General features: G+C 47.7%; 1 protein-coding gene across 2 annotated transcripts in view; it reads left to right on the forward strand.

Annotated features, from left to right (window-relative positions):
• ALDH1L2 (aldehyde dehydrogenase 1 family member L2) overlaps positions 1 to 27,229 on the forward strand; it is an 836,174-nt gene that overhangs the window by 529,654 nt on the left and 279,291 nt on the right. For both annotated transcript variants that reach the window (XM_069629899.1, XM_069629898.1), the window contains exon 11: positions 17,009 to 17,128. In XM_069629899.1, coding sequence (XP_069486000.1) covers positions 17,009 to 17,128 — 120 coding nt within the window. The remainder of the gene's footprint in view (positions 1 to 17,008; positions 17,129 to 27,229) is intronic.

Raw genomic sequence — 27,229 nt, forward strand, 5'->3', positions numbered from 1 at the left:
ACCTGTTCGCTTAAGTTGAGCCTGGTGAGGAGGTAAGAGATGCTTAATGTTGAGTTGTTGTATTGCTCAATGTTGAGCCTGTTGCCACCTCCCATGGTTGTGCATGTGTATACTGCTATGTACTCTTATATTCATGAGCATGTGAATCCATGCCAGACCCCATGCTGGAGAAGGAACAAGTTACTTACCTGTAACTGTTGTTCTCCAGCATGGGTCTGGCATGGATTCACATGCGACCCTCCCTCCTTCCCCTCTGCGGCTGTTCACTTGGTCATACTGTCACTTTACGTGCTACCAAATCTGAGGATGGCTGCCAGAGGCGGGGCTTAGGGAAAGGGCAGTCATTGGCTGTGGGCAGTATGACCCAGAGATCAGTGATTGGTTAATACTAAGAAAGACAGATCAGAAACGAAACTGATTTTTTCTTTACCGAGGATTCCCAGCCTGACGACGGGGAATATTCATGAGCATGTGAATCCATGCCAGACCCATGCTGGAGAACAACAGTTACAGGTAAGTAACTTGTTCCAACCCCTCAGCACCCCACATAAGGTGGGGGGTCCTGATCTCACAAAAGGAAAGCTAAGAAGGATAAAACGTATCCCTCCATCCTTTGGAATATTAGTTCTCACAAGGAAAATAAAAGAAAATACAAAGGTAAGCCGAAGGACTCCCATCAACACTGCACAAAAGATGCACTGTGCTGCAACAGTGAAATGTAGATGCCCAAAAAGTTGTAGGAAAGTATGACTCATAAATAAGGTATGGAGAGACACACATGACTCCCATAGCCAGAGTAAAACAAGGGGTGAGTTGGGGAAAATGTTCCCAATCGACCAGGAACATAGATAAAAAACACATAACTCCAAAAAAAGTGCTAGGGGTCTCACAAGTGAGGGAGATTTGGCATTAAATGAAAAATCGTACCCAATGTTCGTCCCCCCCAACCCCAACCCCCCCAGTTGAATCAAATCCACCCCTAGATGGATCTCTTGTTGCAGTCGGGTACACCTACTGTAGAGTCCACCAGCAATCTTTTTGTAACCCTGACTTATATTATTTTGAAAAATCATGATCCTTAGTAAACTATCGGGCCTACAATTATTACTCTGTATTTTTCTATTTTTGAAAGAATAAGGGGTCTGAATCAGCAGACCCTCAGGAGCTGTTTCAGCTCCTGAACCTAAAATAGTCTTGTTAACAGGACCTTCAGTAAAGGGCCCCAATGATCTAGAGAGGTCTCCATGATTCCTATCCACCTCTCCGTCTGGAGCAGGCTGGGTCTCAAGTTTCATAACTGGAGTCTTCATGGTTTAGGTTCCTACTTCCTCATAGATTTGCCTTTGTCAGAGGTTGCACTCATAAAATGAGGACTTTTTGTTGGGTCCTCTGTACTGGATCCAAAAGTTTCATCGTGGCCCCCAGAACAGGAGACCGTAGGCCTCACAACAGTCCTACCCATTTCTCCTATGTGAACAGGTTGGGTGACAGGCTTTGTTACAGGAATGCTAGGGGGAGAGCTAATCGTAGTCTCCCTCATTTTCTGAAGTTTGGACAGTTCTTCAGGCCTAGAGGCTCTTCTCTTGGCACTCTAAACAAATGAAGGAGGAGAGTCTAACCTCTCTCCTAGAATATGTGTTGGGTTATTGACCCAAGACCTAACTTCTTGTCATTTGGTTTGCTGGCTTCGTTTTGAAAGAATTAGAGGCCTGGGTCCAAACTGCAAATTTGCAAAAAACTAAGATCCTCCTAATATGTGGGAAAAGGGTGAGCAGGGTGAAGCTAGATACCTTCTTTGTTAGTGTAGAGTATGTGAATCATTTTCCCTATCTTGGTCTAGAGATGAGTGCGAAGACCACTGGTATCCAGACTTTCCATCAAAGAAGTTCCCAACAAAACCTTTTCGATCGAAACGTATCCATTGAAAAAATATGCGTTGAATGCATATATGTGTGGGGTAAAGTGTTAATTTTCATTGGGGTGGGTTTTAAGGGTAAAAAACAGGGGGTTGAGGGGCCCTCCAAAAAGAAAATACAAATTTGATGCAAACATTTTTGATTGATAATTTTCAATACAAAAACCTAAGTTGGAAAGTTTTCGATGGAAAGACCATAAACCGAGACCACTTACTCCTACGTTATTGCAAATAAAAAGAGGAAACCAGTTCAGCGGACTCATCTTTTTTATAACTTTGCCCAGCAGTCTGCCGGATACTACCTTGAGGGCATACTAATCCTTTATAAGCAGTGCTTCTGTCCCGCGATCCTATCTGGCCTTGAGGCGCTGACTATGAAGGATTTGAGATGGTTAAATTGCTTAGAGGGAGGGTTCTGGAGAAAACTACTAAGGCTGCCACCATCCATCCCGATGGAGGTACTATTCCTTGAGCTAGGCTTAATCTCATTGGAGTGACAGGTTGAAAGAAAAAGGGTAAAGTTATAGTTGAAGGCGAAAATGACACCCTCATGCCCTATTCTGAAAATCTTGGGGTCAAACTGTGGGAAAAGTAGACATTATAAATATGCCTCGTTTGACGATTTAGTAACAACGACCTTCCAGGCGATACGCTGGTACCCAAACTGGTCTATCAGGGGTGGATACCAATGGTTAAAATCTACTTTCAAAATGAAATTAGACTTCTATGACTGGAATAAGAACTACAACCACATTGCCACCTTAAAGAGCTTGAACAACGTCTCTAATGTGGTTCATAGTTATAAGAGTCCTCAACGGTATATGGTATTGTGTCCTAATCCGGAAGTATGCTGGTTAATGTTGCGACTTCCAATTAACCAACGTCTGATACTAACCGTATTGGGGTCACAATTGGGAATTCCGGTGGCAGACAGAAATTGGTGAACTTGCAAATGTAAAGACAGCTTGGAAACTGCAAGGCATCTATTGACTGAGTGCCCAAATCTGAGTACAGTATATATGTGCATCTATGAGAGCTTTGTACATAGATACGATAATATTAAATCAACCGACGTCTGGGCTTATTGTTTGAACTCTCCTACAGTTGCACTATATATCGCATTGCATAGGGTATGGCGTAATATAGTCAAGATGTTGCCTACTGGAACCGTAGCACCGTAACTTTGTTATGCATTATGATCAATAGATGGTAAGATACTGAAGCTAGTGGTCGGACCATACAACTGTTTGAACAACTGACTATATGTTTAAATGAAACACAGTTTTGCATAATGTGCAAGTGGGTATTTTGAACAGTTAAAAGGTTTTTAATGTAAGGTAATAGAGTATGAACTAAAAAGATTGTGCCCCTCTGATTAAGATCTACTTACTATAATATTGCTGTTGCTTTGCGATGGGTTTTAGGTTTATAAAAGGAATTTTCAATATATATATATATTTCTGAGGCTTGTGGAATCTGCTTAGATCACATGCTGTGCATAGGCCGACACCTAGTGGAAGCTGCAGAGTATTACAGTTTGTTTTTCGAAACTCGAAAATGAGCGTCGACACAGGGCGTGCCAGTAATACTATCCCTAGTGTGACGTCCACTGTACCCATGATCCCTCACGTGTCTAGGACCCTCAGATTGTTTTTTTCCGCCATACTGGTCGGAAGCATTTCGCGGAGTTCCCTGGCCTTAGTCATACTTTTGCAAAATATTGTTATATTTACCCATTTCTCCACCCCAACGTCGAATAACCGAACTTCCACACTCGACGCCGGCCCGGAGTAGAATTTGACCGTCGACAGCTGCACGACGGATATGGGCCTCGGAAGGCCTCTGGCCTCGGCCCGGGCCTTGGAAGGCCTCTGGCCTCGGCCCTGCAAGTAGGGCGAGTTGGGGGTGGACATACTCTACACTCTTTTGATATATAGATACAATCTTATATATCCCTACACTTACCAGCCCGCTGCCACAAGGTGCGCATGGAGGGTACCCCTTTCCAATTCTGCCCCAAGTGCAACCGCAAGTACCCTTGGGTCGACAGGCACGCCATGTGCAATCTCTGCTTGCCGAGGGACCACCCGGAGGTGAACTGCAGAGCGTGTCGTAGGTTTAATCCGAAAACACTTAAGGACAGTTCGATCAAGCGTTGGGCCCACCACGCCAGGCGTCAGGAGGCCATGGCAGTGCTTCCGGACGGCGAGGGCAATATGGTGTCGAAAGACAGCCGAGCGCAAGCCCGCAGGGCGGCTATGAGGAAGGCCCCCGGCGACACAAGCGCTTCCCACAACACTTCCACTAAACACATGAAGTCCAACCGGGGCTCGACGTGCACGTCGAGTTCTCGGAAAGAGGAACATAGAGAACGGTCCGAATCGGCGTCTTCTGGGCGTTCTCGATCTAGATCGCCGCATGACTCCAGGCAATCATCCACTGTTGCCAAGAGTGCCTCGCTCCCCAAGGTAACGGAAGTTCGATCGTCAGAGGACGAAGCCGACTTCCTTCCCCAGACCGCACTCCAGGAGTCGGCACCCGCAGACCGCGTTACGGCGGCTCCCGAGCCCCTACCTCCACGTTTGAAGGATAGGGACACTACCCCCGAACCTCCACGCCAGGCGTCGAAAGGCTCAGAAGGGGCGAGAAAGCAGGGAAAACACTCTTCCACTCACAGGGAGGGGGAAAAACAACAAAGGAAGCAGCCTCAGCCTCTTTCCACTCCTCATAAACAGACAGACAGGTCCAAGTCTTCTGCTATCACAAAGACCCCTGCTCAGACCAGCAAGTCTAGTCAGGATAAGTTTGAGAAACTTCCAGAAAGAGTCATTCCCAGTTATAGAGAATGGTCTAGTGATGACATAGACAGAGTCATGTCAAGGATGTCATCATTGGCAGATTTTTACGCAAAAAACCCTGAACACTTTCTCTCTTATACTCCCGACGGGTCAGCACCCTCAGGTTCTAAGGATCCAATACCTCCAAGTAAAAAGTCCCGGTTTGAAACGCCAACACGGTCTTCGGACCCCTTCTATGTACAGCCCTACTCTCAGTATCAAGGAGAGACATCCTTTTGTGAGGATCCAGATTTGGGCATGTTGGAAGAGCAAACTGGTACGGGCTACTATGGGGATGATGAGGACCAAGAACAGGAAGAGGAAGACCCTGAAACCTACAGAATAGATTCCCCGGTAGAGAAGGAACCCCCGGTTACCGACTCCCCTGTCGACAACCAACCTCTCCTGACGAAGTTCTGTCTCGAGCAGCAGAACATTTCCACATTGACACCCAGGGTGCTCAAGAGGAGAGGGACTTCGCCGAGGAGTTAGTGGGAGAAAGGAGGCCTGTTGTTCAGGCCATCCCTATCCTTAAGTCTATTCAGAGAAGAATAGACCCTTCACTTGTAAATACTAACCTCACCAGGGCAGTGAACCCCAGGATTGAGACACTTTTCAGGGCAGCCCAATCAGACCCACTGTATATAAGGGGACATCTGATGCCGGACTCCCTGGTTGTTACAAACACCCGTAAGCGGGCTGGAACACCCTTGTCATCGTCCGAAGCTCCTCCCAACAAGGAGAGCAAGAAACTGTATGGTTTAGGCAGGAAGGTAGCCTCCACTTCCGCCTACCAGGCAAGGATTGCCAACTCCACCACCCTGTTGGCCAGCTACAACTGCCATCAGTGGGAAGAAGTCGCAGCACTCATAGACTCCGCCCCAGAACCCTTAAAGAGCCAGTTGGCACGAGTTTCGGCGGAGGGAAGAGCCGTGTCCGGTTGCATTTTAAAAGCAACCTTTGATGCCGTGGATAACGCCGGCAGATTGATAGCAGAAGGAACTGTTATCAAGAGACACGCTTGGTTACGGCAGTCTGGATTCAAAGCTGAAACCCAACCATCATTGTTAGATAAACCGGTGGAGCCGGATCTGTTGTTTGGTAAGGCGGTCAAGGACACGCTGAAAAATGCCAAGGACGAGTATGAGACACTCCAATCCCTAGGCCAACTAACCAATAAACCCCCTAATCAGAGAGGGAATGGCAATTTTTGCCGCCCACGCGGCCAAAATTCCCAGAGAGTATCTAACTATTCCCAGGGGCAGGGTACACTGTGGAACAATAATAACCAACAGTCTACCCAGGGTTACGGCAGGGGTAATAAAAAAGGACGTGGTAAAGGTAGAGGCAGCCCCAGTAGAGGAGACGGCACGCCTCCACCAAAACAGCGACGCTCCATTCAGGGTCCCTTCTCACACAACCCTAGTGGGGGGACGCATTTCCAACTTCACCCAAGCTTGGGAAGGGATCACATCAGACAGATGGGTGCTGTCCACAGTATCCGCAGGGTACTGCATAGAACTGTTAGAGTGTCCCCGAAACCATCCTCCACGACAAAAAATACATTCTTTGGACCACCAGAAGATCCTCCTCGAGGAGATCGTCAATCTGCTTGCAAAGGACGCGATAGAACTTGTCCCGGGACACCAGGTAAACAAGGGTAGGGACACTACCCCCGAACCTCCACGCCAGGCATCGAAAGGCTCAGAAGGGGCGAGAAAGCAGGGAAAACACTCTTCCACTCCCAGGGAGGGGGAAAAACAACAAAGGAAGCAGCCTCAGCCTCTTTCCACTCCTCATAAACAGACAGACAGGTCCAAGTCTTCTGCTATCACAAAGACCCCTGCTCAGACCAGCAAGTCTAGTCAGGATAAGTTTGAGAAACTTCCAGAAAGAGTCATTCCCAGTTATAGAGAATGGTCTAGTGATGACATAGACAGAGTCATGTCAAGGATGTCATCATTGGCAGATTTTTACGCAAAAAACCCTGAACACTTTCTCTCTTATACTCCCGACGGGTCAGCACCCTCAGGTTCTAAGGATCCAATACCTCCAAGTAAAAAGTCCCGGTTTGAAACGCCAACACGGTCTTCGGACCCCTTCTATGTACAGCCCTACTCTCAGTATCAAGGAGAGACATCCTTTTGTGAGGATCCAGATTTGGGCATGTTGGAAGAGCAAACTGGTACGGGCTACTATGGGGATGATGAGGACCAAGAACAGGAAGAGGAAGACCCTGAAACCTACAGAATAGATTCCCCGGTAGAGAAGGAACCCCCGGTTACCGACTCCCCTGTCGACAACCAACCTCTCCTGACGAAGTTCTGTCTCGAGCAGCAGAACATTTCCACATTGACACCCAGGGTGCTCAAGAGGAGAGGGACTTCGCCGAGGAGTTAGTGGGAGAAAGGAGGCCTGTTGTTCAGGCCATCCCTATCCTTAAGTCTATTCAGAGAAGAATAGACCCTTCACTTGTAAATACTAACCTCACCAGGGCAGTGAACCCCAGGATTGAGACACTTTTCAGGGCAGCCCAATCAGACCCACTGTATATAAGGGGACATCTGATGCCGGACTCCCTGGTTGTTACAAACACCCGTAAGCGGGCTGGAACACCCTTGTCATCGTCCGAAGCTCCTCCCAACAAGGAGAGCAAGAAACTGTATGGTTTAGGCAGGAAGGTAGCCTCCACTTCCGCCTACCAGGCAAGGATTGCCAACTCCACCACCCTGTTGGCCAGCTACAACTGCCATCAGTGGGAAGAAGTCGCAGCACTCATAGACTCCGCCCCAGAACCCTTAAAGAGCCAGTTGGCACGAGTTTCGGCGGAGGGAAGAGCCGTGTCCGGTTGCATTTTAAAAGCAACCTTTGATGCCGCGGATAACGCCGGCAGATTGATAGCAGAAGGAACTGTTATCAAGAGACACGCTTGGTTACGGCAGTCTGGATTCAAAGCTGAAACCCAAGCATCATTGTTAGATAAACCGGTGGAGCCGGATCTGTTGTTTGGTAAGGCGGTCGAGGACACGCTGAAAAATGCCAAGGACGAGTATGAGACACTCCAATCCCTAGGCCAACTAACCAATAAACCCCCTAATCAGAGAGGGAATGGCAATTTTTGCCGCCCACGCGGCCAAAATTCCCAGAGAGGATCTAACTATTCCCAGGGGTAGGGTACACTGTGGAACAATAATAACCAACAGTCTACCCAGGGTTACGGCAGGGGTAATAAAAGAGGACGTGGTAAAGGTAGAGGCAGCCCCAGTAGAGGAGACGGCACGCCTCCACCAAAACAGCGACGCTCCATTCAGGGTCCCTTCTCACACAACTCTAGTGGGGGGACGCATTTCCAACTTCACCCAAGCTTGGGAAGGGATCACATCAGACAGATGGGTGCTGTCCACAGTATCCGCAGGGTACTGCATAGAACTGTTAGAGTGTCCCCGAAACCATCCTCCACGACAAAAAATACATTCTTTGGACCACCAGAAGATCCTCCTCGAGGAGATCGTCAATCTGCTTGCAAAGGACGCGATAGAACTTGTCCCGGGACACCAGGTAAACAAGGGTATTCATTCAACTTACTTCCTTGTGCCAAAAAAAGATTTAACAATGCGCCCAGTATTGGACTTACGGCCTGCAAACAAGAATGTCAAGCCCCAAAAGTTTTGCATGACTACTCTCCAAGAGGTAATCCCTCTCCTAAACAAGGGGGATTACATGGCAACATTGGACATGAAAGATGCCTATTTTCATATTTCCATGTTCCCAGCGCACAGAAAGTACTTGCGCTTCAAGGCGGACAGTCGGCACTACCAGTTCAAGGTACTGCCCTTTGGGATAGCTTCGGCTCCAAGGGTATTCACCAAGGTTCTGGCGGTGGCGGCAGCACACCTACGCAGGGAGGCAATCCCAGTGTACCCTTACCTGGACGACTGGCTCATCACAGGGGAGACCCCAGTAATTTGCAGAACAAACATTCAAAGGACAATCGACCTCCTCTTCGAATTGGGCTTCTCAATAAATGAGAAAAAGTCAAGTCTGGTGCCAAGCACCTCCAAACAGTTCCTAGGAGCTATCCTGGACACTCAAGAGGGGTTGACCTTTCCTTCCAAGGAAAGAATTCGGAATATACTGCTGCAAATTCCACAATATCAGTCGGGTCGGCAGATAACGGTACGCAAAGCAATGTGTTTGCTGGGGATGACGCCGTCATGTATTTACCTGGACCCCACGCGCGCCTGCGCATGCGTCCCATGCAGGAATGGTTGGCGAAACAGTGGTCTCAGGCAAGTGGTCAGTGGGACGATCTAGTGGTCATTTCGCCAACACTTGTACAAAGCCTTCACTGGTGGACAAGAGATAATCTGTCCAAGGGGAAACCCTTTTACGATCCCGAGATACAGGCGGTAGTCACAACCGATGCATGCCTGACAGGGTGGGGAGCTCACCATCTCCACCACACAGCTCAGGGTCTCTGGTCTCACTCAGTGGCCAAGAATCACATCAACCTGCTAGAGCTTCTGGCAGTATTCAGAGCGCTTCAAGCTTTCGAGCCCTACCTGCTAAATCTGTCAGTGCAAATCCGGACGGACAGCACTACAGCCATGTTTTACCTGAACAAGCAAGGAGGGACTCGTTCGCCAAATCTGTCCAAGCTTGCCCAGAAAATTTGGATATGGGCACTCAGACGGACCATCTTCCTGTCATCGCAACATGTTCCTGGGGATCTCAATACTCTAGCGGATGCTCTGAGCAGAGACCCCCTCCCAGAGGAACACGAATGGTGTCTACACAGAGAAGTCGTAGAAGATACCTTCTCTCAGTGGGGTTTCCCCACTGTTAGGCAGAAACCTGTGCAGTTCCCTCTGGGACCACTGCAAAAGATTTAAGACTACAGGTGGTTGGCAGTAAACCCAATTGGTAGCAGTCTGTACCACCCAGATTTACCTGGTAGCTGTGGCTGAGCAGTCAGACTTCTCTCAAGAAGAGTTAGGCAGTATACAGAGTATTCACAATAGGACAAAAGAACACAGTAGAACAAGCAAACACTGACCAGAGCTTGGTGTAAAAGAGATATAATTATTTATTTAAAAACACATCTAGTAAAACACACTGGCACTAATATCAAGCAGTTCAAAAACACGGTCACTAAAAGATATACACTCCCTTCAACGATTAGTTAGACAAGTCTTAAATAAAGCAACACTTATTTTCAGACAGCGGTGAGCGCTTAACGAAGATGGCACTCTAATCAATCGGTTTAAAAGGGAGAGAAAGGCCGAGCAAAGATAAAAACAGATCCCAACACTTTCGGAAGAACACAGTAGGAGAAGAAGACAGGTTAAAACCGTAAAGTCAAAGTTAACAAGGCCGGACCCACTTTAAGAGGCTCCGGTCGAAATGTGTCCAAGGTCACACGGTTCAAAGTGCCCAAAAGTCTTGCAATAAGTTCAGAAAGAGTTGGACCAAAAAGAAAGGGACCAGTTAGATGGTCAAGGCGGCTAGCCCAGTCCAGAACATCAAGGGATTATTGTTACCGTGTAGTAATCTTTAGAAAGGGGGCCTGGCAGACACAGTACCTTAAAATGGTGAGAACGCTCCAGCGGGGGCAGTTATTCCTGGCAGCGGGTGCAAGTCGGTGCTTCGTCTGGAGGAAGAGAGGATCTCGTCAGGGAGGAAAGCAGGAGTCCGTTGCACTGCCAGGGAAGAAACCAGCCGCAGAGTTCTCAATTAAAAGGAGCAGTCCTTTTATTCGCGGTCCAGTGGTAAGTGGCTATCCGGTTGCCGAGGTGCTTGGCACGGGCAATTCGACCACAAGACGTCCTGGGATGCGAGCAAAGAAGGTAAACTGGTTGTGCCCACCAGTCAGGGGAAGAAGACTCTCCAGCCGGGAGATCTCCTGTGTCGTTGGGAAGTGGTGAGTCAGTTCAGCAGGGCTGTGTCGTTGTAGCAGGCCGGCTCAGCTTCTCCCTCGTCGGATTTTCAGGTCCTGTGGCGACTTCTGAAGTTCCAGTCCCAAAAGCCCTGCTTTTATGCAGCTCACCCCCATTCACTCAGCCTAGCTGTCAATCAAACATGCAAAGTGGTGAGCCGGCCGGCTCACCACTTGGGCCAATCACACAAGAGTGCGACTTGAGTTACCAAGGTAACTCAGTCCAGGGTTCCTAAACCCCCTCCCGCACCCCCTGTGGTACCCAGACAGAGTGGCACCACTTTTGGAGGCTTCTGTGGAGAAGCCCGCCAAAAAGTGGAACAAAGGGCTCGACCTTTGGTTTGGAGTTACAGAGGCGAACACAAACGCCATTTTAAAACCGAGTTCTGGCAGAAAATACCAACCAGTGAATTAATATTAAATAAATAAACCGGTGGTATGTTAGAGGCTATGTTAAAAAGTATTAGCCTCGAACAATGGGAAAATCCCATAGAGATATATTCGCGGTTGAATGTAAAAAGTAGTATCCACTGCCACCAGCCAAAACTCAACGAGGGGGGACGGGACAGTGCCCCCTCGAATAACAGACCCAGGGGCAATAGAATTGCCCCTACCAGTTGGTCCACAATATGATGGTTTGTACTGGTTCTGTTAGTAATTTGGGACTAGTAAAGCCAATTGTGACTTTACATGCCCTGGGAGACAGTAGTCAGTCCCAGGGTATGGAGTCTATGGTGGGGAGTCACTATGACACCCCGGTGTTACTGCACGGAGGGTGCAGTGTAACACACATAGAAAAAACATATGAGACCCTATGGAGTAAAAGACCCCATAGCCCCATAGCCCATGAAACATTCAAAGGAACACCACAAATCATGTCCAAGAGTGGGAGAAAAAGAGTCTCACTCTTGGCAAGAGAAAAAACCAAACTCCAGACATCCAGCAAAGCTGCTGGGGGACTCACTAGGTTAGGAAATTCAGCCTAAACAGAGAATTCTCCCTAACCCCCACTATAGACCTATTCGCCACAAGCGAAAACAGACAATGCCCAAGATTTGCATCCAGGTTCCCCCAACCAGACTCCCAGGGGAACGCCCTGTGGATGAACCGGTCAGGAAGGTTTGCGTACCCTTTTCCACCAACTCCTCTCATCAGGAAGGTGGTCAACAAGATGAACAGAGAATCGATGACGCTCGTCCTGGTTGCTCCCATGTGGGCGAGACAACCGTGGTTCCCATACTTACGCCGATTAGCGGTGTGCGAACCCATCAAACTTCCGGGCTGGTACAACCTACTGTCCCAGCACCAAGGTCAAACAGTGCATCCTCAACCCAACTCAATGAACCTGGCAGCATGGCTCCTGAGGTCATAGAGTTCGGAAATCTCAAATTACCACAGAGGAGTATGGACATCCTAAAAGAATCTAGGAAGCCAAACACGAGGCACTGCTACTTTGACAAATGGAAGAGATCCGTTATCTGGTGCCAGAATAAACAAATCAACTCGCTTGATTGCACTCCTTCCACTATTGTTACATACATGCTCCACCTGCTGGATGCAGGACTGGTTTTTAACTCACTGAAGGTACACCTGGCAGCTCTGTCGGCATACACCATTTCCCATAACAAGGTGTTGTGGTGGAAAGTACCAGTAGTTAAAGCCTTCATGGAAGGAGTAAAGAGACTTCACCCTCCTATTTCAAACCCACCACCAGGATGGGACCTTAACATGGTGCTATCTAAACTCATGGGCCCCCCATTCGTACCCATGCATAAAAGCAGTCTCAAACACCTGACTTATAAAACGGCCTTCTTAGTAGCAATTACATCTATAAGAAGGGTCAGTGATATTCAGGCTCTGTCAGTGCAAGATCCCTTCTTTACTGTCCATAAAGATAAACTGGTTTTACGCACACACCCTAGGTTCTCACCTAAGTTTATTTCAAAATTCCACGTGAACCAGTCCATCGAGCTTCCGGCTTTCTTCCAAGACCCACAAAGCTCGGCTGAGGTGAAACTACACACCCTAGATGTGCGTAGGGTGGTCCTCTACTATGTAAACAAGACCAGACCGCTAAGGAAAACAGACCAGCTGTTTGTCTATGTAGCTACAGGCAGAGGGGGGGATCGCGTCTCTCAAAAGGTGCCATCTCTAAGTGGATTATTAACTGTATCCAGCTGTGTTACTCCCTTTCTGAAAAAACTCTGCCTTTCACGCCAAGAGCCCGCTCTACAAGAGGCATTGGGGCCACTCTGGCTTTCATTGCAAATGTACCCCTTGACACCATTTGCAAAGCAGCTACTTGGAGCTCTATTCACACTTTTACTCAGCACTACTGCATTGACACCCATTCCAAGACAGATACACAAGTGGGACAAGCGGTTCCAAGACATTTATTTGCTCATGACCCTTCTCACATCCCACCTCCTTCTTCAGGTACTGCTCGCTAATCTATGCACAGCATGTGATCTAAGCAGATTCCACAAGCCTCAGAAGGAATACATTACTCACCGTAATCGTATTTCTGATGCTTGTATCTGCTTAGATTCACATGCAACCCACGCTTCCTCCCCTCTGAGAGAAGGCGCATGGATGCTTGTAGTCTTACCTTTCTATCTATCTGCTTGGATTATCTGTACTCGTGCTACTCCTCATGCTACCTCATGTCAGAAAAAATACAATCTGAGGGTCCTAGACGCGTGAGGGATCATGGGTACAGTGGACGTCACACTAGGGATAGTATTACTGGCACGCCCTGTGTCTACGGCCATTTTCGAGTTTCAAAAAACAAACTGTAATACTACGCAGCTTCCACTAGATGTCGGCCCATGCACAGCATGTGAATCTAAGCAGATACAAGCATCAGAAATACGATTACGGTGAGTAATGTATCATATATATATATATATATATATATATATATATATATATATATATATATATATATATATATAATGTAAAGCATTTTTATATGTATGATATGAATTTGTTTGAATGATTGTTTTCATTGTGACTGAAGTATTATTTATTTGTTGAAAGTCAATTAACTAATAATTTTAAAAACCTAATAATTTTACAAGGGATCTCGACTGTGAGAGAGACTATACCTAATGTTTTAAGGTTATGGTCTAATAACACAGCGCCAAGCTCTGGAGCCTGTATATTGACATAAATCTTTAATTTCTGATCAGTTAGTTGGAACTCCTCCACTATTTGTGGAAGCTTCAGCTGAAGGTGGGTTCATTGGAAGGACCTCCTTCTCTTTTGGCCCACGAGTGGGATTCCTAGGGGAAGCAAGGGGTTTTAAGTCGTTGTGCTCTTCAGAGTTAGAAATCTTTTTCATGGTCTCTGGAGAGAGGACCGTAAGGGTGGCCTCTCCGTCTTCCACAGTGAGAGCACTAGTCTTCTGACTAAGTGGCTCAGGTAAACTGACAGGAATGGGTCATTTCTGGACCTCCTCCACTATAAGTGGATTTCTAGGGGGTCCTGTCACCTCAGCAGGTGCTGGAGGTGAGATCACAGGAGTGACCAGGATAATGGCATTACACCATACTGGTGGGTTGACAGGAACACTTAAGTTCTTTCCAACCTGCTGCACCACCTCCTCTCGGGAGAGAGGGTCTTTTAGGGATTTCAGCTTTTGGGTTTTCTGAACCACCTCCACAGTATGTGGGTTTTCAGGAGGTTCAGTCACCTCAACAGATGTTGTGGGGTCACAGTTTGACTTGGAACTTTTTCGGCTTAGGGGCTTGAACCCCAACAGAAGCCATGGGTTATGTCCCCCGGTGCCCTCCAGAGTTGCATGACCTGCCTTTGGTCTCTGGGTAAAGGTCCCCTAAGGTGGCATCTCTGACTTCTTGGTTAAGAGCCCTTGTCTTTTCACAAGGGGACTCAGCTGAGTCTAAGACCACAGCTTCTCTGCCACACTCACTGGCAACAGATAAGGCAGAGAGCATGCAGATGTGGTCACTAGACCCATTCTGGGTCCCAGGGGTCTTAACCTTAACATTTATCTGGGACACATTGGATTGGGGTTCAGTTACGTTTGTTTTTCCCATGTTATGCTTCTTTCCCTCAACAGTATGAGGAGCCCCAGCATCCTTGTGAAAAGGCCCTTCTGGATTCCCACAAGTCAGCAGCTAGTGCTAGTTTCTTGGGGTCAAGTTACCCTGAGCCAGCCATGTGCTTTCTCAGTTCTGGGAAACTGGTATCAAAAATGTTTTCTAGCAGGAGGGAATTCTTCTTACTATAACAAATAATCAATTTCTGGTCTTCCATCCGCCCATCTAAGATTTTTAGACATTCACTCACCCAGTGGTCCATTGGACACCATCCATTGTCTCATGTTCCCTTAAGGGGTGTAGATATCGGAAAGGAGTCATCCCATATTTAACTATGAGAGCTTGTTTCACCACATTATAGTTACTTCTCTCAGCCTCATTTGTATCCAAGATCATGTTGTCGTCATTCCTGGGAAGCCTAAAAAGAACCCAGGGGATTTTTTCACTCTCATTCAGACCAATCCATTTACGAGTAAGGTCAAAGGTTTTTCGTCGCTCAGCAGTATCACTCTTCAGGTCATACTGACTCACCAGCCCTTAGATCCTCGAAGAATCAGACAGAGAAGACCCTGAAAAGAAAGTAGAGTCCACAAACTTTGTTTCCATAGACATGTTATACTTCTTTTCTATTTCTCTGAGGCTTAAGTTATTGTTCCATAGATATTTCATGAGCCATGTTAGAGGGGAATGCAGAGATTGGAGAAGGATAGTGGTGTGTATATTAGCTTCTGCTATTTCATCCTCCTCATCATATTCTTCATCCTCTGAGAAGTTTTGACTTATGTCTAACTCTTCATCATCCTCACTCAAATCAATATTTGTTGTAGGTGATGCAGGTTTTTGGGAGAACATTCTGTTGTCCCGCAACCTTTGTATAAGCAGGCTTCTCCGGTTGCTTGAAGGTGCTGCAGGCGTCTCTGGTCGTCAGCTTCTTCGGATCTTCAGTTGCAGTGGTCGACTCTTGGTAATACTTACCATGAGTGGTTGTGTCGCTCCTTTGATGCTGGAGTGCTGATTCCAGTGTTTGGGTGTTCAGGCCTAACGCTGGTGTGCATTCGGGGAGCTTTCCCCAAAGTCCCTGAACTGTTTCTGACCAACAAAAGCTTGCTACTTACTTGTAATTGAAGAATCCTTTGGAACTTTGCCTTTTCCTCAGTTGTGCCTTAACTGCTTTTCCCTCCATTCTGACTTTGAAAACCTCCTACCTAGATCGGGGTGGACTGCTAAAGCCTTTGGGCCTTTAAAAAGTAATACAAGTGTTGAAAAGTGTTTACCTGCTATACTTGGTGATGTTCTTCATTTTATTCCTTCATCAGAATATCCTGAGTTCTTCTAGCAGTGGTTTTGCTTACCTTTGAATTGTATTAATTGATCTACTAAGTCTTTACACTGTGGTTTACTCACCTGTATTATTGCATTTGTTTTCCTGGTCTGTTTATTAGCTTTGAAGTAATACTTACCTATCTGAAGATTTATCATTGCCTTGTGTACATGTAAAATAAATAACTATTTTGCTATAACTCCAGTGTGTAAGTGTTTCTTTGGACCTATGTATGTTCTAAGGTATTTATACTAACCTACAGCTCGCATCTCCCTCCGAAGTTAAGCATGGCTGCTCTGCCAACTACCAATACCTTGAGTGCTACAAGCCTATATTAGAAGTTGGAGCTCTGTATGCCAAGGGGACAGTTTTATAAAGTCCTTCCATAGGTGAACTTTAGAAAAACTTCCCTAACAGTTGGATGCTGAACACCAAGTCTAGGGCCTACCACATATACCAGGTTGGGGCTTTAGGCCATTGTACACAACTGTCCAGGCCCATATTTAATCACCTGTTTGTTATGTTGTGTAGTTCCCTTACTCTCCCCACACCTTGTTGTTTAATGTGGAGTGCTCACCTCTGGTCTAGTGCCCACATATAGATATTGGGGCTAGGAGAGTCCTTGTAAAGACATTCGTCTTTTTATAATATACTTGGTATCTTGTTAATACTTTGTATTATTTCGAAGTTTTTTGAGTGCCTTAAATAAAGTATATATTATTCAGTATATCAGCGCGGTGCATTTTCTAGGTACAAAAACTGCTTCAAAACACTAACATGACTAGAGATTGGGCAAGCAGTGCCAGCACTTAAAATCCGGTTGATCGATCTATATGTGAACTTTTGGCTTAATTTAGGTCACCGGCTGTTGAAATTACTACATTTCTGAGGAGCTTGTATCCCGGACTTAACTCCACTTTTGTTTACTTCCTTGGTTAGGCTTCGCGGGCGGTTAACAATATGACTGTGAATATGCCATACCAGTGCTTCATAAATGGCCAGTTCATGGACGCGGAGGATGGGAAGGAGTACGAGACGATAAACCCCACAGACGGCTCAGTGAGTATTTATTTGTTCCGTTTGTTAACATTTTAAAAACGAGCATTAGCAAAGTCAGTAGATTTGGGAGTTTTATGTCCAGTGCAAGCTCACAAGTCCCATAAATTGTCATGCCACAATTAGAAGACTGCAATAAAAGTCACAAAACAATCAAACACTTCAAACAAAGTAGGCAAAGCCAACTCTGCTGTGTCAATCCTGGCACTTCTGGGACACTTGCCATTAGATTGGAAGCATAGGCAATCCATTGGCACTTAAGAATATAGTGTCAGTGCTCACCTTTGACAAAGTTACAATGCTGGAAAAATACAAAAGAGGGGAATAATGGCACATCGGAGAGGTAAATGTGTTAATATATATTTGTATCTAGCAATATCCCCGCTAGGACTGTCTGCTAGTTTTCCTTAAAGTGACACCTATGAGCCAAAACCTAATTATTTATTTTTTGTTGTTGTTTTATATTCTACCTCGATCACCAGAAAATCCAGTTTCAGAAGGCTTGCTGTTAGATGTTACTTATACTCTGTTTGGTTTGGGGGAATGAAGGGCTGAGCTGGTTCGACCGGGCTATCAAATCCATGAAACACAGCATTGCCCTGTTCGCAAGGCGAGCACATTACACTTGAGCTAATGGAGGCACATTTGTCGTGGGGCCACATTCTTCTAACCCCACTTCCCACGTGTGATAGTGCTGACATGATTAGGGGATTTTCTTTTAAAGCAAGCATTGAAAAAAGCAATAGTTTGGGACTTTTTTCGTCATTAAAAACATCCCTGCCTTAGGCACCATGGAAAGTTATGCTGAAGCAAGGAATTTGTAGGTGCAGAGGACCGGACAAGCGGCATGGGAAAGGGGCATGGGTAGAGTTCCAGTAGGTGTGGAGCAGGAGAGAAGCTATAGGAAGAGAGGGAGGAGAGGACCTTGAGGACAGACACAGGAGGGAAGGGCCATTGAGGCGGAGGCCAACAGAGGAGCACCACAGGACGATTGAACACAAGAAAGAAGAGGTGCAGTGCAGAGGGGCACAAAGCATGCATCAATGGAATAGAGAGATGTTGCACAAGGGGAGGCGAGACATGGGAGGGAACATGAGGAAGGAACGAATGAGCACAGGAGGGAAGGAACAGAAATTCGAAGGAGCACAAATATGGCCATTGTGCAGACTGATAGGCTCACATGCAGCTTAATCAATCTATGGACTGTCATCCTCAGGCTCCAAATTGCTGGGGGCTTTTTGGTTGTCATTTAATGTATGTATTCGACATTTGTAAGGCGCCTCTATGCACAAGTGTTTCAAGGCACCACAAGACTAAAAAGGGGGGAACGGAGGAGGAACAACAACAATAAATGGTCCCACTAGGCCTTATGACATTCAGACCATGCAAGTGCAGTGACAGTAAGTGCAGGGGGAGGGGAAAGGACTGGGCTGAAGGGCTGGGGGAAGGGGGAGTGCAGATGTACAGGAAGGCGGAGCCCTAGGGGCTGGGCAAGTACTGAGGGGTTATCCGGGAGGGCAAGTGCAAGGGGAGGCAGGGTAGGGGTCAGCAGTGCAAGGACAGGGTGGACCAGATTCAGGTTGGCCAGCGAGGGGTGCCCGAGGGTTAGTGCTGGGGAAGACTGTGAGATGAGCGCCTGCCCCTGTAAGGCACAGATGGGAGCAGGCACCAGTTGCACCGGTAGGGGGACATTAGCAGGTGAGGGAGAGAGAGAAGGAGGAGGAGAAAAGGAAAGTCTTGAGCGATTTCCAGAATTTAAGGAGGTCCGGCTCAAGTGTGAGAGGAGCAGGAAAGCCATTCCAGAGGGAGGCTCCTACCGAAGAGAGAGATCTACTTCCCACATCTGATCTGCAGAGAGTTGGAGCCAGAGGACCTAAGGAGGTATTCAGGGAGAGAGAGTTGGATGTAGCGGTGTCACAGGCCCCAGAAAGCCTTGTGGATGATGCAGAGGGTCTTGAATTTGATCCTTGCATCCACTGGGAGCCAGTGTAAAGATTTTAGGGTAGGAGAGATGTGGTCCCTGTGCTAGAGGCCAAGGATACGTTTTGCAGCCCTATTCTGGATTAGTTGAAGAGGCCAAAGGGAGGAAAGAGGTAGATCGAGGAAGAGGCTGTTATAGTAGTCCGGCCTAGAGAGAACCAGGGCTCTGGAGACATTGAGCTTCTGTGAGAAGGTGAGGAAAGGCTTAAGTCCTCTGAGGAGGTGGAGCTGAAAGTTGGACTTCTTGGCAAGGTCTGTGATGTGCGGGGAGAAGGAGAGAGAGCATTCGAACATAACCCCAAGGTTTTTTGCCACGCAGAGGGTAAGGAGAGGGTGCCCAAGGAGGGAGGCCAGTGAGTAGGAGGGAAATGGGGAGCAGGTGTCCTAATGAGAAGAATCTCTGTCTTACTGGCATTAAGTGTCATGATGCCTACCTCCAAGGTGCCAGACAAGACCCAGCTACCCCAGAGGCAGACATCATGTCTTCAAGGGAAGTCACAACAGCCTCAAGTAGGGGCTCTTTGGACTCAGTCCTGGCACGTTTGGCGCCAGGCTCATATCGGGCCACAGTCCTGGCGCCACAGGCACCAGGCTCATAAAAGGGACTTTGTGTTAAAGGTGCTTAGTGTTAACTTACCTGATGCAGACCATGCTGCAACATCCAGGCCTTCTGAGGCCTGAATGGGACTACTTTATCTTTGGAACTACTTAACCACACGGGTGTGGTCAGGGGAGGAATACATACCTGAGTGGAAGGATACATACCTGGAACTACTTTGAAGGCTATTTAAGCCACGCCCAAGCAGCAACTCACGCTTCGCGTTGTTCTGCATCTAGCAGCTGGACGCTCACCGTGTTTGCTCCTGCATTCTGTCTTCTGCCACTCCTGCCAGCATCCTGGAACACCTGCAAAGAGAGAAGAGAAGAGAAAAGGGTAAAGAAGAGTCCTTACCTGCTAAATCCGCATTCCGGAGACATCTCGCCGACGGTCCTGAAAAGGAAGACATCCATTTAAAAGCACATCACATCGATCGCTGCAGCGCCGCATCTCACTCACCTGTACAAGGTACCACCACGTTCTACGGTGACATCTGGACTCGCAGCCACATCACCGCGCCTAGATAGAAAAAGACAAGAATAAAGGTGAGAGGGGAAAGAAAACAAGGAAACCTTAATTTCCATTACAAAGCTTACCTGTTGGGTTATTCCAACTTTATTTCGGGTTGGTGGCGCATCCTGGCATTTCCGGACCCCGGCCCCTAAGGGGAAAAAGAGACATCAGCGTTAGTGGGCGCATGAAAAGACGTTACCCAAAGCCCATTAAAGACTTACCTGATTTCTTCTGGATTGATCTTTGTTTCGGTTCGGTGCCGCATCCAGGCATTTCCGGACCCTGCCTAGGGGAAAAAAGACATCAGCGTTAGTGAGCGCATTGATACAAGGACACTGAGAGAACTCTCATCAAGCTCACCAGAGTCTCATTCTTCGGTTCCACAGCTCTTCTCGGAATAGTTTCCGCACCTGAAAAAGAGACAACGAACAATTATTATTGCGGAATCATATTCATTAACAGAATCCTTACGGTACTATACCGGGAAAACAAAACTTGAACTGTCTACAATCAAAATCCCAGTGAAGTAACTGGATACAACGCGCCCCTGCATGAGAAGCAGGATGGAGAGCTCAACCTTTCAAACCCTAAGAAAGATATTCCTGCGAGCCAGACAAGCCAGATTCGAAGGTCCGGTCCAGTCCATCTTCCGGGTCCTGCGCTTCACCATAGAAGAAGCAACAACACTCCAAACCAGTCCTGCGCCTCCGTGGGAGTCAGGTGAGCGTAACATTAAGGCAGAGATCATTAGCAGAGCACCATGCCTGGATAGAGGTCGGGTAATCCGGTATGAGAGAGGAAGAAGAGGAGGTAGAGGAAGAAAGCTTAAAGGAGAGCTGTGTGCCATCAGCATAATGCTGGCAGTGAGGAGATAAAGTGGGCTAGAGGAGCGAGGTAGATATTGAAAAGCCACTCCGATAGGATAGAGCCCTGAGGAACGCTGTAGGTAGAGAGTGAGGTGGCGGAGAGGAAAGAGCCCAGTTGCACTTGGGAAGGTCGGTTACAAAGGAAGGAGGTCAACCAGTCCAGTGCCCGGTCTGTGATGCCTATGGTATCACGGAGATGATTTATTAGGCTGGCATGATTGACTGTGTCAAAGGCAGAGGAAAGATCAAAAAAGGATCAGAACGGAGGGAGAGTTGGAATCAAGATGTGAGAGCATGTATTCATGGGTGTTCAGGAGAGCAGTTTCTGTGCCTCTAGATGCTCTGTAACCAGACTGGTGGTTGTGGAGACTGCCAGTAGATTTGGTGTGGTGGTGTCACAGATGTCGGAGTTATCTGTAATGTCCAAGTCACTTCCCACTTCTGTCTCCTCCCCTTCATCCTCACCTGAGGAAATATCTTTGGGAAGCTTCTTCTTCTTTCTTTGATGGATGATTTCTTTTTCAGGAGATACAGTCTACCACGGAACGACGCCACAATGGTTGCGGAAATTTCCAGAAACCAGTGGCCCCGGAACCGTGATAGCCAATGGGGAAAAAGCCACGCAGGCAAAAAACCCCAGGACGTCTTGCCGAAGAGAAGGTATCCTGCAGACCCTGAAGATCGGTGAGTAACACGAAGACCCAGAACAGGTAAATGCCGGTGTACCAGGAGGACAAGGACTGAAGGAGGGAATCCAGGAGAAAGCGCTGTGACTCTAGAGGGGGCGCGAAGAAAGCGCCAAAAAGGAAGCGGCCCGACCAGAGAGGAGAGTCGAGAACGCCGTGGCCTTCCAGAGAGAAAGCGAAGCGAGGAGAGAGAGCGAGGTGAGAGCGGGACAGAGAGAAAGCACCGAGCAAGCCCGGCGAGCCGTACAGGAGGAGGAGAAAGAGAAGGAGCGTAGCGGGGGGGCGGCGAGAGCCCAGAAGGAAAGGAAGGGCTCAGCAGAACCAAGAGAAATGACCAGGAGCGTAACAACAGCAGGGTAGCGAATAACTCCAGTTGCAACGCGGCGAGCTGGAAGCAACTGAACGCTAATATGCTGGGGGCGGCCATATTGAAAAAAGACTGACCGCAACCCAGAAAACGTATCAAACGTAGTGGGACAATCCATGGCGGCCAAGTTTCCATCGGTCCAAATGTCTGACAAAAAAGGGGCGCATGACAGTATGCCCCCCTCCAGCGCGGGAGACACCCGGTTTACCCGGATGGGCACGATAGAACTTCCTCACCAGACGGGGGGCATGAACATTGGAACTGGGCTCCCATGAGTCTTCAGATGATGGGTAGCCCTTCCAGGAGAGCAAAAATTCCAAACGTCCCTGATTATAACGGGAGTCTTTGATGTTGGCTACTTCATATTCTTCCTCCTCTGGCCCTAGTTCCTCCGCCAAGCGACCCAGAGGGGCAGTAGGAATGTCAGTTAAGGCCGGATGTAACTGGGATGCATGGAACACAGGATGGATCCTCTTCATGCAGTTTGGCAGCCGAAATCGAAAGGCAACAGGATTTATTTTTGAAGTCACAGTATAGGGTCCCACAAACCTATGTGACAACTTAGACGGGTGGATCCACCTGGGAAGAAATCTGGTGGACAGCCATACCCTCGAGCCCGTCTCAATGGTGGGTGCATCAGCGCGTTTCTGATCTGCCAGGCGCTTGTATCGGTCGCAAGCTTGAACCAGGGCTGCTTTGGCAGTTCTGTTTGCCTCCATAATCCGCTGCAATCGGTCATCGATCGTGGGGCATACTGAGGCGGAGCCTGAGACCGGTAAGAGACCCCTAGGATGTCTTCCAAAAGTATTGAAAAGGGGGCTGAGTCCCGTGGCAGAATGGGTGCAATTATTATAAGCAAACTCTGCGATGAGCAACAGGTCATACCAGTTGTCTTGTGTGTTATTGGTGTACCATCGAAGGTATTGCTCCAATGTTCCGTTCAATCTCTCTGTTTCTCCGTTCATTTGAGGATGGAACCCAGAGGACAACGCCCGTTCTATTCCCAGCTTCTGACAAAGAGCTGTCCAAAATTTAGAGGTAAATTGACTACCCCGGTCAGAGATTATTTTAGTGGGTAATCCGTGCAAACGAAATATGTCTCGCACAAACACTTCTGCCATCTGAGAGGCAGAAGGCAAGCCTGGGAAGGGGGAGAAATGAGCCAACTTCGTAAGTGAATCTATAGTGACCATGATACACGTGTGGCAACGGGATACTGGAAGGTCCACCACAAAGTCAGTGGACATTTGTTCCCAAGGGGTTTTGGGCAGGGGAATCTGTTCCAGAAATCCAATGGGTTTTTTGTAACAATTTTTACTTCGGGCACATTGAGCACACGTTTGGACATATTTCTTGATGTCTGAGGACATTCCATGCCAAAAGAATGATCTTCGAACTAGATCTTCAGTGTTCTTCATACCCCGATGTCCTGCAGTGGGGTGATCGTGACCTTCTGCTGTAGGTTGACCTTCGGCACAAACAATTTCTTATCCATAAAGCACAAGCCTTCTCTCATGTTTACTTGGATGTGGGGTGAAGGAGAAGCCGGAAATGGTACTTGTGCGGTAGCTGACCTGACTTGAGAGAGAAAAGACGAGGTGGAGGCAATGAACACTCTGTTAGGAAATAGTCTTTCTTTAAGGCACTGAGAAGAGTCTTCCGCGGTATATCGACGAGAGAGTGCATCTGCGATCACGTTCTGGCTGCCTGGTACGTAAGTAATCTCGAAGTCGTATTGGGCAAAGAAATGTGCCCACCTCGCCTGACGAGAGTTGGCACATTCCATATTCTGCAAAGTTCTAAGATTCTTGTGATCCATTCTAATGAGAAAAGAATTTCCTCCTCCTTGTAAGAGATGCCTCCACTCCTCACAGGCTAGCTTGGTGGCTAATAGTTCTCGCTCAATAACGGAATAATTCCTTTGGCTGACCGTGAGAGTCTTCGAAAAGATATGCGATGGGATGTTCCACTCCTTCCTCTTCTTGCAAGAGAACGGCCCCCACTGCATTGGCAGAGGCGTCAGCTTCTACAATAAATCTTTTGGCTTGGTTAGGCTGAATCAGAATGGGAGCAGAGCTGAATCTTTGCTTCAAGGCAAGGAAGGCCGTCTCAGCTGCAGGAGACCAAACAAAGGGTTGGTTTTCTTTCTTCAGAAACGAGGTAATGGGAGCTACGGTAGCAGAGAAATTTTGAATGAATTTCCGGTAGAAATTAGTGAAACCCAGGAATCTCTGTACTTCCTTTATGGTTTTCGAGGATGGCCACTCCAAAAAGGCTGAGACCTTCTTAGTGTCCATCTTTATGCCCTCTTGGGAGAGTATGAACCCTAGATACTGGACAGACGAGACAAGGAATTCGCATTTACTGGGTTTCACTAGAAGGTGGTTCTCTTGCAGACGATGAAAAACTTCATGGAGATGAGTGGAGTGTTCTTGGGGGGGGGTCTTAGAAAATACCAAAATGTCATCTAGGTAAATGATTACAGAACGGAACAGCAAGTCTGAAAAAGTGCAATCCATGAATCGTTGAAATATAGCTGGGGCATTCTCCAGGCCAAAGGGCATTACTTTATACTCATACAGACCATAGGGTGTTCTGAACGCTGTTTTCCATTCATCTCCTGCCCTGATGCGCAAGAGATGATAGGCATTTCTTAGGTCTAACTTAGAAAAAATGGTGGCACCTCTCACAGCTCCAAGTATGTCTGAAATCAGGGGCATCGGGTATCTATCCCGAATAGTAACCTTGTTGAGCCCTCGGTAGTCGATGCAGGGTCGAAGTTCCGTGGAGTCTCTTTTGGCGATGAAAAACAGAGGAGCACCCGCTGGAGATTTTGAGGGTTGGATAATACCATTCTTAAAGTTGGCGTCCAAGTATCCTCGGAGTACCTCCTTCTCTCTTACGGAAAGGGAGAACATTCTGCAGAAGGGGACCAGAGCGTCTGGTACTAAATCTATAGCACAGTCCTCCGGACGGTGCGGGGGAAGATCATGTTCTGCCTTTTCCATGAAGATCTGATGATAGATCAGAAACTGAGGAGGGATCAGATGAATAATTTCCGGTTGTGCTTCTACAGCCTGCAAAATTGCCGGCTGATAGCCCGAAGATGGTAAGCAGAATTGTTGACAATGGGATGAGAGGAAACTGAGGGTATTCTTAGACCAGTCTATGGTAAGGTTGTGTTGGCGGAGCCAGGCTATCCCCAGAATGATGTGGAAATTAGCTGCTCGGATAATCTTGAATGAAATGTCCTCCTTGTGCTGTTGAATGGTTAGTTTGATCAGTTCCGTGGAATGGGTAATGGGACCTGAACAAAGAGGAGTTCTGTCTACTCCCTCCACCTTCAGATTTTCCTGGTTCTGAATTCGCCGGATACCCATCTTCTCGGCCCACAAGGTGTCCACGAAATTGCCAGCAGCTCCGCAATCTATTAGGGCTAGAGTCTCCACCGATTGATCCCTCCAGGACAAGTGTAGGGTAACCACCATCAAGCGGGTGTCTTCTGACTGCATAAAAGGCGCGATAGACAGCGATACATAGGGACTTTCTGTAACTCTTCGAACCGTGGTCCCCCCTAGGTTCGAGGCAATTCGTTTCCCGACTGCCTTGGAGGGACTTCTGGACAGTTGCGAAGCAGATGTGAAGGAGATCCACAATACATGCAGAGACCCGACTCTCTGCGTCTCTTCCGTTCTTCCGGAGTAAGTGGAGACCTCATGGATCCAATTTGCATTGGATCTTCCTTGCTTAAGGTTGTTGACGTAGGTGAGGGAGGTAGTGAGGGTGGCAGGAAAACCTGTCGTTCCTTTTCCTCTCTTCTTCTCTTGTCTACGTTCGTTGATCGGATGTTCAATCTGTAGGACTACTGACAAAAGTTCGGAGAAAGAGGCAGGACGAGGAACTCTGGCCAATTCATCTTTTAGTTCCTCTTTGAGACCTCTGCGAAATATAGTAAATTGTGCTTGCTCCGACCCGGTTGATTCAGTGGCTAGTCGATTAAACTTCGTGATGTAAGACAAAAGGTCCATCTGACCTTGGTGTACCTCCAGCAGTTCTTCGCAAGCCATGAATGTAATTTCCGATCTTTCAAAGGTCTGTCTTAGCTTGGTAAGGAATGCTTCCCAGTCTTGCAGAACCGGATCATTTCCGGTGACTAACAGGTTGGCCCAGGCCAAGGTGTTTCCGGACATATTGGAAACTGCAAACCCTACCTTGCTCAAACCTGAAGAGTATGCAGTGGGCCGGAAAGCAAAATACACATTGCAGGCTTCAATGAATTCTTTAAGTAACTTGGGCGTGCCGTCAAATCTACCAACTGACAGAGGCATTGAAGGGGGATCTGAACGTGTTTCCTGGTTGGCCACCAATTGACGGAGTACATTGTTCTCCACCTTAAGATTCTGTACTTCTTGATTAAGATTGCGAACTTCCAGATTAAGAGATTGTACTGCAGTAACTAATTCCTGGACTTGTTCTGGGAAAGCCATTTCAGTATGTGTTTGGCGTTGCAAACTGTCACAGATTTCGAATTTATCTGTAATGTCCAAGTCACTTCCCACTTCTGTCTCCTCCCCCTCCTCCTCACCTGAGGAAATATCTTTGGGAAGCTTCTTCCTTCTTTCTTTGATGGAGGATTTATTTTTCAGGAGATACGGTCTACCACGGAACGACGCCACAGTGGTTGTGGAAATTTCCGGAAACCAGTGGCCCCGGAACCGTGATAGCCAACGGGGAAAAAGCCACGCAGGCAAAAAAAACAGGACGTCTTGCCGAAGAGAAGGTATCCTGCAGACCCTGAAGATCGGTGAGTAACACGAAGACCCAGAACAGGTAAATGCGGGTGTACCAGGAGGACAAGGACTCAAGGAGGGAATCCAGGAGAAAGCGCTATGACTCTAGAGGGGGCGCGAGGAAAGCGCCAAAAAGGAAGCGGCTCGGCCACAGAGGAGAGTCGAGAACGCCGCGGCCTTCCAGGGAGACAGAGAGAAAGCACCGAGCAAGCCCGGCGAGCCGTACAGGAGAAGGAGAAAGAGAAGGAACGTAGCGGGGGGGGCGGAGAGAGCCCAGAAGGAAAGGAAGGGCTCAGTAGAGCCA

The sequence above is a fragment of the Ambystoma mexicanum genome, chromosome 12 (genome assembly GCF_040938575.1).
Source record: "Ambystoma mexicanum isolate Mex_15411 chromosome 12, UKY_AmexF1_1, whole genome shotgun sequence".
In the NCBI taxonomy this organism is placed as follows: Eukaryota; Metazoa; Chordata; class Amphibia; order Caudata; family Ambystomatidae; genus Ambystoma; species Ambystoma mexicanum.